At 58.6% G+C, this 13,932-nt stretch overlaps 1 protein-coding gene across 2 annotated transcripts in view; it reads left to right on the top strand.

Moving 5' to 3' along the window:
• Window positions 1-338: 338 nt before the first annotated feature.
• Window positions 339-13,932, top strand: part of PEPD (peptidase D) — a 108,830-nt gene continuing 95,236 nt past the window's right edge. For both annotated transcript variants that reach the window (XM_036440534.2, XM_036440535.2), the window contains exons 1-3: window positions 339-482; window positions 10,375-10,558; window positions 13,310-13,437. In XM_036440534.2, the coding sequence (XP_036296427.1) occupies window positions 466-482; window positions 10,375-10,558; window positions 13,310-13,437 (329 nt within the window). In that variant the 5' untranslated portion in view covers window positions 339-465. The remainder of the gene's footprint in view (window positions 483-10,374; window positions 10,559-13,309; window positions 13,438-13,932) is intronic.

Below are 13,932 nucleotides of genomic sequence, written 5' to 3' on the forward strand. Positions count from 1 at the left end.
TCTCTCCTGGACACTGAACTTTTGTTACTCCGATTGCTCGGGCGTTTGCTCAAGCCATTTCCTTTCGTAAGCAATAGCTGTCACCTCTGGCCCACCCTAGCTTGGGTCAGGGGCTTCCTGCACCAGGTGTCCGTCCCAGGGCGGCTGAGACACCGGGTAGGGGCAGCTGAATCAGGCACCCCGCCCTCGGGACACGCCTCACGGGGAAAGGCCTCCGCCCGCCTCGGCCCCGCCCCTCGCGGTAGCCATAAGCCATTGAGCGGAGAGAAGCTCCGCCCCTCAGCGCTCCACCTCCCGGGGCGCCAAGGGGCTCCGCGCTGGAGGGGGCGGGGCCAGGGACTCCGGCTCTCCAATCCCCGCCCAGGCCCCGCCCAGGCCCCGTCCCTCCCGGCCCCGCCCCTCACAGCAGAACCGGCCGGGCCTCAGCTGATGCCGCACTTCACGTGACGCCGGAGCGGGGCGAACATGGCGACTTCCAGCAGGTCAGTGCGGCTCCAGTGCCCGGCCTCGCCGGCGGCGCGGAGAGGGCTCGGGCCTCCTGGCGCCCAGTGGGTGCCAGCCCCGCCGGCGTCCTGGGTGGCGGCGTGCGGCGGGTGTTCGCTCGGGGAGCCCCGCCCTCCGAGTCCCGGGCGGCACTGTGCCCGCAGCTCCGCTCCCGCTCCCCGTAGGTCCTGGGTAGGGGGCGGGGGAGGACCCATTCGTCCCCGTTGTGGGCCTGGGTGGGACTTGCGCTTTAACGGCCAAGACCGTCAGTTGGGGAGGCGGCGCGTGGCCAGGGCACCAGGGTCCTGGGCGCTGGGGAGGAGGCAGTGTTTGACATGGGGCACTTCCCCACTTTCTTCGGGGCCCAAATGTCACCTCCTTAGAGAAGCCTTCCAAAGTACCTGTTCTACTAAAGTATATAGTATAAATTACGTAGTTTTTGGGAAGAGAGAGAGATAGAAAAATTACGTAGTTTTTATGTTACTTGTCTTCCCATTTAGAATGTAAGGTCAGGACCACTCTCTGGTTCACTCCTGGGCATCACTATTGCGCGGTGCACACAGAGGTGCTTTATAAGCTCTGCTGCATGAGAGGATGAGTGAGTGGTCCTAGTGGGCGAAAGTATGGACGGGCGGGGTCACACTGAAGCACTGGTGATAGTGTCCCAGGTAAGGGAACATTTGAGCAAAGGTTGAGAGTTCAGAGTGTTCTGCAAAGGTGTGAGTCTCCGTGCTGGAGGGTGTGGCGCACGAGATGGCTTCTCCAGACTTTGTCCTGAGGCCCTGGAGCCCTTCAGTGCTTTAATCTGCTCATATCTGCTTTTCAGATGATCACTGCCCTGGGCTGTGTGTGAGTTCGGGGGGAGGACGGCATGAGGGCCTGGGGGTGCTGGGCCCGGAGGGGCGGTGGTAGAAGAGGGAGAACTTCCCCAGATGCAAGGCTGGGTGCTGAGACCAGAATGCAGGAACCGGTAGAATGAGTGCATCTTTATTTGGGGGAGGATGACAATAGAAAGTGACTCCCTCTGTTGGCCTCCAAGGTTGGAAGAGCTTAGGACTGTTTTCCAGGAACAGTACTGAGCCCACCCTTACGTGTTCCCGGGCCACTGGGGCAGGTGGACACATGGGACTCTGTCACCCATCTGCCTCCTCTGGTCTTGGTGTGTGCCATGGAGGGCATGGGTCTGCGCTCAGACATAATGGGACACCCCACCGTCAAGTCATGGCCACGGGCCACTGTGCAGTCTGGCTGTTAGAGTGCCTGGGCCAGGAGAGGCATGGGAGTCCTGGGGTGTGTGCCATGTGATTTTGGGAGCAGTGCAAGCCCTAAGCTAGCATCACAGATTCAACTTGAATACTCCTCTGAGGTGTGTCAGGTTGATTCAGCTCTTTCTAGGCAGGGAGTTCAAGCGTGAGACAGAGAGTCCGCCTGCTCTGAGGTCACCCCACCCCATTCCATTGGCACTTGGTGGGAGGAAGCCCTGTCTTCTCCGTGGGCCATGTCTTGGGCTTTCCCTGGATAGAGTGAGCCTTCTCCCCTGCACAGGACTTGCCTGCATCTGCTCCTCGGTATGGTTCTTTTCTTTCTCCTCTCCCCTTTGCCTACACACCTGCTGGCCTTGAAGTGTCCTGCTCCTCTGACATAATTGCTCACATCCTTGCAGGCCCAGCTAAGAAGGTCCCTGTTCTAGAATCCTTTCCTGACTTCATCCCCTCCCTACCCCCAGCCCCCGAGTTCCAGAGAGCCCCAGTTTTCGCCGCTGGCAGGATGCTTCCTCACGTCTGCACGCCTGCTCATGATGGCTCGGTGAGGGCTTGCTGCCCTCATGCCTCTAGGACCTGTTCAGTTAGTATCTCCAGGGCCACGTGGCTGCCCTGTCATTGGTGCTGGTGACATGCTGCTGAGTGAAGAAAAGGGGGATTTACTCTAAACTGTCCAATAGGCGGGAGGCTCTTAGTAATTGAGGAAAGGAGTTGTGGGTGGGAGAGGGACATAATTTTGAGTAGGATGAAGAAATATCTTCAATTCTTTAACTGAGTGGCTCCAGGGATCTCCTGCCCAGAGAGCCTTTGCCCAGAGAGAAGTAGCAGGTAAGCTTCCCTGGTGTGTACCTGTTGGGTCATAGGTCACACTAGAGTCAGCATTCTTCTGGAGAGAAAGTATCTGGAGGAGTCAGGCTGTAGATCAAAGCTCGTTCCCACCCTGATATGGACCTTTTGCTCCTGGAGAGGAGGCCTTAGGCTGACCCTGGGTTGGAGTAGGGGTGGGTCTGTGTACTGGCCACTGAGTGCCCCTTTGCCCTCCCCAGCCCTTCCCAGGGTTGGCCCAGACTCCACCCAGCCCTCACTCAGTTGTTTCTGCTTAGCCCCCTGGCCCTCCTCCAGAGAGAGGGAGACAGAGGGAGCTGTTGGCCAGCTGCCTAGAGGCAGGCCCCTCTAACCGGGGTGAGCAGGCTGGCCTGGCTGACAGTCAGCCAGGGGGCTTGGTGCCAGGCCTGTGCTGGAGGCTGAGAGTGAGGAAGCAGACTGGTCCTTGGCACCGTGGCTCCATCCAAAAGTGGCGACACATTCTAGGGCAAGAATCTTGTCCTAAACTGTGCCGTAGATGCCTGGGCATCAGAGAGACCTTTGCACAATGTTTTTAAATGCATGAAGTAAAATACAGAGGATTACAAAGAAAACCAGTTATATTGGAATACAGTTATTAACATGTTAAAAATAAATTTGTGGTATAGTAATATATACTTTATCAACACTTCTATACTAATAAAAGGGTAATATGCTAATTATACTGGACGTCTTCTAGACATCCTTCCAGACAAAGCCACAATGGCAGGGGCCGAGGAGGGGGATCAGGTCAGCAGGGGAGAGCAGTTAGGGGCAATTAAGCAGGCAGGCAGGCAGGCAGGTGAGCAGTTAGGAGCCAGTGGTCCCAGGTTGGCGAGGGTGCAGGCCTGGCTAAGGGACTGCCCCCCCCATGCATAAATTTTGTGCGCCGGGTCTCTAGTTAAATAATAAAAGCCACAGGTCCAATACCCACCTTAATTTTGAAATAGTGAGAGCAAAGTGATATTTTGAGATATATCAGTGATATATGAAAATACCTGTGATTTTTGTTGGTGACAGTCACATACTACTGATGCTGTTGTGGTTAGTTGCTTACATTAAGAAAATTTGAGAGGTTAGAGCAAATATAATTTTCCCCCCATCCAAGTAATTGGTATCCTAAAATTCTATTGGTGAATCCCCAGGGATCTAGGAGTCTTGAGTAAGAACCCACAAGCCAGGTAGCCATTGGGGGCAAAGGAAGAGGTGGCTCAGAACCGATTTTGGGAATGGGTGCAAGTGGGGGGTAGGGAACTGCTTGCAGGGGCTGCAGGATCACCCCAGTCCTGGCCACTGGCTGCTTCTTGGGTCCTGGTGGTTGGTCTGCAGGTGCGAGCTGGCCTATGGAGACTAGAGCTTATTCTGTGGAGTGTTTGATGCCCTGCTGTCTTCCCTGGGCACTGCCTGTGCCCTTGCCTGCCTGCAGGAAAGTATACCTATGCTGGGACTTTAGGATGACCTGGCTCTTGCCTTTTAAATTCGGGGTGCCTGTTAAAAGTTCCAGCAGATGCCAGCTGGAGATGTTTTATGAGTGCTGCCTTTGCTGAACTGGCAGAGAAAAGTCACTGCGTTGGCTCTGGGCCCAACATTCCCTCTGGTGGTTTGGTTTATGCCATGAGGAATCAAAGGGCATGTCTCTATAAACCCGGATTTGGGGAGTGCCCTGCCGTCATGAAAGACTGCAGCTCAGCAGCCTGCCTGCTGGCTCAGGCTGGCCGCTTCCCTGAGCTGCAGTGTTGTAGGTTCTCCTCGCAGTAGCAGCAGAAGCTCAGAGAGGTGCCTTATCGAGTTCTGTCTCATACTGGGCTGCTTGGCCCCCATGCCAGAAGGCCATAGTCTGGATTCCTTGGGGGATTTAGGTCTCTCAGAAGGTTCTAGACTAGAGGAAGCCCAGCCCTTCTGAGAGCCTTCCAGGTGGGGGTGTGGTGGCAGGCCCAGTGGTGGGATGGAGCTGGCAGCCGGTGTGTTTGAGGAGGGAACTGAGCCAGAGGGGCCAGGCGTGGTGGAGAGGGAGGTGGGTGGCACTGGGCTCTGCAGCGTCTTGGGTCTGGGCCCCTTTGGTGGGGCCTCTGTGGCAGTGCCTGGGTGCCATTCCCTCAGGGCTGCTGGGAGTCTGTAAAGATGAGGCTCTTCCCCATGCCCACCCCGCTCATGGGCTTTGCTGAGTGGGGAGAAGAGTGTGCAGGGCCCTGGGCACACGGCAGGGATGCCGGCGGCTGCACTTTCAGTTCCTGACGGTGTGGCCCGCTGGGAAGCAGGCATGATGACCGTCACCTCTGCCTTCCATCCTTGTGGCTGAGCCTGAGAGGAAATGGTCTGACTTACTGGGAGCCTTGGCCCCTGTGTCCATCCTTCTGGGAGAGATGGAGGGAGGGGGCAGCCGAGAGGGAGGGAGGCTGTAGTCCTGTCAGCATGTGTAAGCTGTGCATGGCTCTCCACCCGGCCCAGCCTGGCTGGGGCCCGAGTTTCTGCTTCCTGCCCTGCGGAGGCTGATGTGGCAACTTCCGATCTGCACAGCTGTGTGTGTGTCCCCATGTTGTGACTGTTCTTTACTCAGCAAATAATTATTGAGCACCTGCTGGGTGCCAAGCAGGGTGCCAAGCATTGGGCACAGCAGTGAGCAGAGCAGACCGGGTCTGTGTTTCCACAGGGTGCACAGCAGAGAGGCGGACCTCACAGAGGAGCCTCGGTGAACACGGGCTGCATGTGTGTTAGCAGGGGAATGTGTCCGTGCAGCTGGGGACCCAGCTGAGCCTTCCTCAGGGGACTGAAGAGAGGCAGTGCAGAGTCGGGTTTTAGAGCCCTGGGCAGGTTAAGGGATCGGGGAGAAAGAAGGGGGGAGCTGGTCAGGAACCACCAAAGGGTGTGCGGAAGGGCGGCCTGGCGGCCCTGTGGCCCTGTGGCCCTGTGCGAAGGGCCTGCCAGCTATCATAGTCCCAGATTCCGCCGGGGAGGGAGCCGGGAGTGAATCCTCTGTTCTCCCCGTCTCCTCACCTACTCTAGTCTCCTCCTTCCCACCCCCTCGGTGCCTCTCCCTGGTTAGACCCACCTGGATGCCAGAGGCTTGGAGCAGTTTGCTGATGAAGAGTCCTCAGGGTTCCCTGGGCCCAGAGCTGGGAGAGTGGAGGAAGCCCAGGCAATTCCATGTTGGGGATGGGCAGGGGAGGGACGCCAGGGAAGACCATCCTGAGGAGCCAAGCTGTGAGGAGCGTTTCTGTCTCTGAGGGTCCCACTGTCCCTGAGCGGGGCTGCCTCGGGCCGGCCAGTAGCCTGTGGGTTCTTGATGTCATGCAGGAGGGATTTCACGGCACCAGTCCAGGTGATTTTGAGAGCACCGTTATTAAAGCTGGGGACACTGGCGCGAGGAAGGGTTTAGGACAGAAGCAACAGGCGAGCCTAGGCGGGGCTGCTTTGGCTCACTGCGAAGCCAGAGGAAAGGGGGCCCTGGACGCAGGAGCAGGGTGTCAGCTGAAGAGGAGCTGAACCTGCTGCTCCCCATGCTCCCCTGGTTGCTAGTCCCTGGGGATCCTTAGAGTTTAGGGTGAAGAAAAAGGGAGAGGTGCAGGCCTGCTCTCGGGAGGAAGAGGGGACACTGAGACCTTTGTATTGAGGGTTTTAGAGATCAGAAGGTCTTAGGGAAGGATCTCGATAGAGTGAAGACTATTCATTAGCTTTTCCAGGTGTATCCTTTCAAAGTCGTGGTCTCCACTGATTGGTCGTTGCAGCTGGTCCTGGCAGCTTTTCTGGGCCTGGAGCTCAAATACTACTGAGGCGTAGATGCTATATCTAGGGACGTGACTTTCTGTACCTGCTGGAAATCGCTCTGCAGTTTGTTCAGCTGTCTGTCTCAGTCTCCCTGTTCCCCTTGTCTGGGCTCACTGCCCGGTCTCACCACAGCCCGGTGAATGCATGCGGTGCCTGCCGCCTTTCTGAAACCAAGTGCAGTGAGAGAAATTCCATGTGCCTGACTCGCTCTCTCTCATGCCATTCCAGGCAGAGCCCTCACTCTCACCTCAGCTCTGGGCTGTGCTCGGCCTCCATGCCCGTGTCCCTCCCCTCCAACCCCCTAGGCTCACCCCACCTGCTGGGGCTGCCCTTCCTTCATGCTCTTAGGCATTCAGCTCCTCCACTTGGCGTGGCTGCACCTCAATGTCTGGGAAGGTGCTGGTAAGGAGGCAAAGTCCCTGCCCTCCTGGAGCTTACATTTTACCTGGGGGGCCACAGTCCAATAAACATGTGGTGTTAGGCAGTGACACAGGCTCCAGACAGGAATGAAGCGGGCAGGGGAGAAGGTTTGGGTGGGTTTTTAAAAAAGCTTCTGGGAAGAGGCTCTGCAGAGACCTGGGAAAACGGACGTGAGCACTGGGAGAGCTTTCCTCCCTGGGAACAGCAGCGAAAGGCCCTTGCGGGGTGGGGAGCGTGCTGGTGTTTAGGGGGGAGTGAGAATGCCTTGCAGGCAGCGTTGGGTGTTGGTTCTCAGCTCCTCAAAGCTGGGGGATAAGCTTGGGCTGTGTACCGAGTGCACTCGACAGCAGGAGGCTTGAGCAGGGGAGTGCCTTTTTGAGGGGCCCCTATGGATGGTGCACACCAGGCTGCGGGGGAACCTGGGACTGAGAGCAGTTGAGAGTTCCCTGCGGTGGTCCCGGTAGAAGATGGGAACTCCAGCATGGAGGGCAAGTGGAGGATGGAGGGAGCCTGGTGTGGCTGGTGCTGGGCAGAGTTTCAGTAGAGAGTGTGGCCCTCGGTGTGCTGGGCGCCAAGAGGCCTCTGGGTGCTGCAGTGCAGGGAGGAGCAGGGCTGAAGCCTGAGAGAGCATGGTGGCCAGGACATGGGGATGGTGGGCTTAGGTGGCTTCAGAGGAAATTTACTTCCAAAGAGAGAGAACTAGACTGTTGGAGGAGCATGGGGTCAAGGGAAGGGCTTTTATTTATTTGCTAGAGGCCAGGTGCATGAAATTCATGCACAGGTGTGTGTGTCCTTCAGCCCAACCTGCACCCTGTCCAATCTGGGACCCCTCAAGAGATGCCCGACTGCCCAGTGGGATCAGGCCTAAATGGGCAGTTGGACATCCCTCTTACAATCCAGGACTGCTGGCTCCCAACCACTTGCCTGCCTGTTTTCCCCTAATTACTTTAGCCTGCCAGCCTGATCACCCCCTAACCACTCACCTGCCAGCCTGATCAATGCCTAACTGCTCCCCTGCTGGCCTGATTGCACCTAACTCCCTCCTTGCCAACCTCGTTGCCCCTAATTGCCCTCCCCTACAGGCCCGGTCACCCCTAACTGCCCTCCCCCTGCTGGCCTGGTCATCCCTAACTGCTCTCCCCTGCAGGCCTGGTCGCCCCCAACTGCCCTCTCCTACAGGCCTGGTTCCACCCAACTGCCCTTCCCTGCAGGCCTGGTTACCCCTAACTGCTCTCCCTTGCTGGCCCGGTCACCCTTAACTGCCCTTCCCTGCAAGCCTGGTCCGCCCCCAACTTCCCTCCCCTGCTGGCCTGATTGCCGACAACTGCCCTACCCAGCTGGCCATCTTGTGGTGGCCATCTTGTGTCCACATGGGGGCAGCCATCTTGTGTGTTGGAGTGATGATCAATTTGCATATTACCCTTTTATTAGATAGGACTAGAGGCCTGGTGCATGAAAATCCATGCACTGGAGGGGGGTCCCTCTGTCCAACCTGTCCCCTCTCACAGTCTGGGAGCCGTCAGGGGCAGGAGGCAACGCCCCCATCACATCTCTGCTTTTGCCACTGCCAGCAGCGCAAGCCTTGGCCGACCCTGGTTATCTGAGCCTCAGGCATCCCTGGGCAGCTGTGGCGCTGAGGGAACTGGGGGACTCTGGAGATAGGTGTGTGGCAGGAGGGTACTTGGCGCCGCCATCTTGTGGCTGTGAACGCCACCATCTTTGAGGGCGGGGCAGTCAAGTAGCATATTTCCTCCTTATTGGCTGTGGGCACCACCATATTTGCAATGGTGTGAGCGTCAATTAGCAATTCCCTCTTTATTAGATAGGATTATTAGATAGGATTTTAAAAACGGTGAGGTTCCTATGTGTCTGGATGCCGAGAATGCTCCTGGGGGAAAATTGATGCTGGAGCAATGCAGGAATAGGCATCAAGGTGCAGCCACGCCAAGTGGAGAGCTGTGGGTAGCAGGTGTGGGGAGTGTCCAGAGGTGGTGGGTTTGGAGAGTGTGTGCTGGGAGGATAAGCTGTGAAACTCAGTGAAAATGGAAGCCAGTGTGGAGTGGGACAGAGGTGGGAGTATACACCCACCTCTCTGCCAGGCCTGGCTCCTCCCATCCCCAGTGAGTCTCAGCAGCCAGTCCCTTGCCTGCTGCTCTCCTTAAGGTCAGTGTCCCTGGGGCTGCCACTCCCAGGCCCATCTTGTCATGGTTCCCCTTGGCCACTCAGCACACACTCCTGGGCCTGGCGCTGGGTGTCCTGGGTGTGTGTGTGTGTGTGGGGGGGTTATCCTGAGAGTGTGTGTGTGTCCTGAATGTGTGTGTGTGTGGAGTTGTCCTGGGTGTGTGTGTCGGTGGGATATCCTGTGTGTGTGTGTGTGTGTGTGTGTGTGTGTGTGTGTGTGGTGCTGGGTATCCTGTGTGTGCGGGGGGGGGGGGGGGGATGATGAGGGTGAGGGGTTGTCTGTGTGTGTGGAGGGGGCCACTGGGTGTCCTGTGTGTGTGTGTGTGTGTGTGTGTGATGCTGAGTGTCCTGTGTGTGTGGGGGGGGGGGGGGGGATGGTGGGGGTGAGGGGTTGTCTGTGTGTGTGGAGGGGGGCACTGGGTGTCCTGTGTGTGTGTGTGTGTGTGTGTGTGTGTGTCGTGCTGGGTATCCTGTGTGTGCGGGGGGGGGGGGGGGGGTGAGGAGTTGTCTGTGTGTGTGGAGGGGGCCACTGGGTGTCCTGAGTGTGTTTGTGTGTGTGGGGGGGTGAGTATCCTGGGTGTGTGTGGGGAGGCCTGAGTGTGTGTGTGTGTGTGGAGGGGCTGTCCTGAGTGTGTATGGGGGGTATTCAGGGTGTATGTGTGTGTGGGGTGGGTATCCTGGGTGAATCGGGGGTATCCTGGGTGAGTGTGTGTGTAGGGGTGTCCTGAGTGTGTATGTGTGTGGAGGGCGGTCCTGAGGGTGAGAGAGAGCGTGTGTGTGTGTGTGTGTGTGTGGTTGTCCTCGGTGTGTGTGTGTGGGGGGGGGTACTGGGTATCCTGTGTGTGTGGGGGTGGGGGATGGGGGAGGGGCTGTCTGTGTGTGTGGAGGGGGGCACTGGGTGTCCTGAGTGTGTGTGTGTGTGTGTGTGGGGGGGTGAGTATCCTGGATGTGTGTGTGGAGAGGCCTGTGTGTGTGTGTGTGTGTGTGTGTGTGTGTGTGTGTAAGAGAGAGAGAGAGAGAGAGAGAGAGAGAGAGAAACGGCCAGTCCGGCTGCAGGTCTGTGATTTGCAGAGAAGATGCCACATGCCTGGGCAAGAAAGCAGAGTTGTTTGGGCCAGGTCATGTTTTTTCAGGCGCGGGGGTAAGGTCGCTGAGGGCAGGGATGGAGTGAGTATGTCGCCACACCATTGCAGGCTTTCCCTCTCTGCGCCTCACCTGCCCTGGTGACATCCCCCTGTGCCCAGTGCTGGGGACCGTGGGGGAGGCTGTGGTTAACCAGCCCCTGTGAGGCGGTGAGGAGCCTGTGCTAATGGGGGTCCCATGTCAGGCTTAGCTCTCTGGTCCCCTCAGACTGCCGTGGTGGACGTGCTTGGCGGTGCTAACAGAGGCCTATGTGGCTGTGTGTGCTCTTGTCTTGCAGACCTTGGTTTTGGCTGGGGAATGAGACCCTGAAGGTGCCTCTGGCCCTCTTCGCCCTGAACAGGCAGCGCCTGTGTGAGCGTCTGCGAAAGAACTCGGCCGTGCAGGCCGGCTCCGTGGTGCTGCTGCAGGGCGGGGAGGAGACGCAGCGCTACTGCACGGACACCGGGGTCCTCTTCCGCCAGGTGAGCCACCTCGCAGCCCCCCGCTCCAGGCGCGCACCAGGCCTCCTGTGCTGCCTCCCTCCTCCAGCACCCAGCCTGGCGGGCCTTGGGCAGCTTTGTTTCCTGAGGGACCCTGAGAGGCTCTCTGCAGGTAGGCCCGGGCCTGGGCGCCAAGGAAGCCTGCATTCCCGGGGGCAGAGCTGTCACCCGCCAGTCAGCTCTCTCAGGTCAGAGTACAGAAGGATAATATTCCTGGGGCAGCAAGCAGGCTAGCTTCATGGAGGAGGCAGCATTTGGTGTGGTTGCTGAAGGCCAGGGTGAATTCTGACAGATTGGGGGGGAGGATGTCCATAGGAATGGGTGGCAGAAGGTGGGCTGGCAGCTTCCCAGGGCCAGAGAGAGGTGCAGATGGGGGTGGAGGGGGGGGCAGTTTGTTCTGCCGGCAGCAGGGAGGGCGAGGGCTGCAGAGGTCAGGGAGGAGGCACGTGAGCAGGTGCTGAGCAGGAGCCGGAGCCGGAGGCCCGGGCATTCTTTCCAGCTTGGCCAGTGCTGACCCTGCGACCCTCACCTGGGAAGCGGTCCAGGAGCTCCTTGAGGTTCTGGAAACCTGTGGGGTGGCAGGTGGCCCGGCTGCAGGAAGCCAGCCTGGCTGTGGAGCATTGGCTGAGAATCGCTGACGTCACCCAGTTTCCAGGAATAGGGGCAAGACAGAGGAGCTCTCTGGGAAAACCAGGGGTGCTCTGAGCTGGCCCACTCTCATTGATCCTAGCATCGCACCTACTTTACAGATGAAGAAATCGAGGCTCCAAGAGTCAAGCTGGGATTAATTAGAACCCCATCTCTGGACTCCAAGTCTAGTGCGTTCTTCTCCCTGCCATGCCCAGAGCTGGGGCCTGACACCCTGGAAACTCCAGGACCTCCCTGGGGACAAGCAGAGCCGAGGGAACATGGCCACCCACAGCCAGGGGCCTAGGGGACATGGCCACCCACAGCCAGGGGCCTAGGGGACATGGCCACCCACAGCCAGGGGCCTAGGGGACATGGCCACCCGCAGCCAGGGGCCTAGGGGACATGGCCACCCATAGCCAGGGGCTTAAGGACATGGCCACCCGCAGCCAGGGGCCTAGGGGACATGGCCACCCCGCATTTAGGGGCCTAGGGGACATGGCCACCCATAGTCAGGGGCCTAGGGGACATGGCCACCCACAGCCAGGGGCCTAGGGGACATGGCCACCCGCAGCTAGGGGCCTAGGGGACATGGCCACCCAGCATTTAGGAGCCTAGGGGACATGGCCACCCAGCATTTAGGGGCCTAGGGGACATGGCCACCCAGCATTTAGGAGCCTAGGGGACATGGCCACCCAGCATTTAGGGGCCTAGGGGACATGGCCACCCAGCATTTAGGGGCCTAGGGTACATGGCCACCCAGCATTTAGGGGCCTAGGTGACATGGCCACCCAGCATTTAGGGGTCTAGGGGACATGGTCACCCCGCATTTAGGGGCCTAGGGGACATGGCCACCCAGCATTTAGGGGCCTAGGGGACATGGCCACCCAGCATTTAGGGGCCTAGGGGACATGGCCACCCAGCATTTAGGGGTCTAGGGGACATGGTCACCCCGCATTTAGGGGCCTAGGGGACATGGCCACCCAGCATTTAGGGGCCTAGGGGACATGGCCACCCGCAGCCAGGGGCCTAGGGGACATGGCCACCCACAGCCAGGGGCCTAGGGGACATGGCCACCCACAGCCAGGGGCCTAGGGGACATGGCCACCCACAGCCAGGGGCCTAGGGGACATGGCCACCCAGCATTTAGGGGCCTAGGGGACGTGGCCACCCGCAGCCAGGTTAGGGAGGAGGCAGGGAACTTGAAGGGAGCTAGGTGTGGAGAGGAGGTGGCAAGGCCTGGCCTCCGCAGCTAGACTGTGCACTCCCCAGGCACAGACTGGCTGAGATCCACTGCCGAGAGCGATGAGTGTTTTAACCCAAAGCGCCTCCTGCGGGAAGGGTTTCCTCTGTCTCATTGTTGTAGTCACAAGCCCGCAGGCCCCTGGTGGCCAGCCGCGGAGGTCTAAAGTTTTTTCTGACTTGTCTTGGTGCCTCTTGAAGTTTACATGTTCTGTGGTTTAAAAACTGATCTCCTAATTTCAGCTGTTGGCTCCATCACTGATGTTTTGCAAGGTTAATTTTGGAAGCGTTCCTCCTCCACTTGCTATACCTTTCTGCCGATATTTTAGCTCAGTGTTTATTGCCAAACACGGAAGTCAGCAGCAGCCCCGGGGGTGGGAGAAGGAAGTAAGGAGACCTGAATGGAGGAATCCATTTCTGTGCAGATGTCTAGACTGGTGTCTAAGGCAAGGTGGCATCTTGCCTGCCTGTGGCATTGAGGCTGCAGAGATGCAGGTGGCAGAGAGGCATGTACAGGGCTGAGCTGGACCTGTGCTCATGGGTACCCTCTGCCCTATCAAGGGCCAAGGGGTGTGGCCAGTGAGGTGGGGGTACAGGTGGGGCTGGGGCATGTGTGTGAAACATATCATCAGAAAAGTCTCAAAGCAGTGCCAGAGGAGCCGGCCAGGCTGCCCCTGCCAAACCCTGGGAGGAAGAGATGGGCAACCTGAAGCCGGAGTGGGGGCAGGAAGCTGAGGTGGAGGGCTGTGTGAGGCTGGGGCCAGTCTTCGAGGGCGGCCAGCCTGAGGCAGGTGTCCCAGCTCCCTTGATCCCCATGTTTCTGTCCTGCCGCCTGGGTGACCGTGGTCCTCGTTCCTGCCACAGGAGTCCTTCTTTCACTGGGCATTCGGAGTCACTGAGCCCGGCTGCTACGGCGTGATTGACATCGACACCGGGAAGTCGACCCTGTTCGTGCCTAAGCTTCCTGCCAGCTATGCCACCTGGATGGGCAAGTAAGGAGCAATTCTGGGTGATGTCACGGTGCCCACTGACCCCGCTGGCCAGGGTGGGGGTGCAGGGCCCTCTTGTGGATTGCAAGGAGGGGAAGAGTAGCATAGGGTGGGCGGGTTAGTGGTCAGGCCTGTTGACAGCCTGCTCTGGGCCAGAGCCCGGCACCCTCGGTTGGGAAGGGGAGTCAGCACCTAAGCCATACTGTGGTCATGTTGCTTAGAGATACTGCTTATTAATCTTAAAGTTCTGAATTCCTGGCTTTGTTAAAGTGCCTGAGGCTTGGGCCTCAGTGGACCAGCTTGGTTCTGTGGAAGGTGGCCCCACGGTGGGTGTGGTGGGGGTAGGTTCCAGTCAGAGAGGACAACCCAGGGCCCTTCTCTGAGGCCCATCGCTAGCAGCAGGGCATTGCTGGATGCGTGCTGTGTGCCGCCTCTTGGCTAAGTTCCGCAGGGCCACAGCTGTGTAACCCGCCTTGGCCGGCTCCCTGAGATGGGGCA

This window comes from Pipistrellus kuhlii, unplaced genomic scaffold (assembly GCF_014108245.1).
Source record: "Pipistrellus kuhlii isolate mPipKuh1 unplaced genomic scaffold, mPipKuh1.p scaffold_m20_p_17, whole genome shotgun sequence".
NCBI classification, from domain to species: domain Eukaryota; kingdom Metazoa; phylum Chordata; class Mammalia; order Chiroptera; family Vespertilionidae; genus Pipistrellus; species Pipistrellus kuhlii.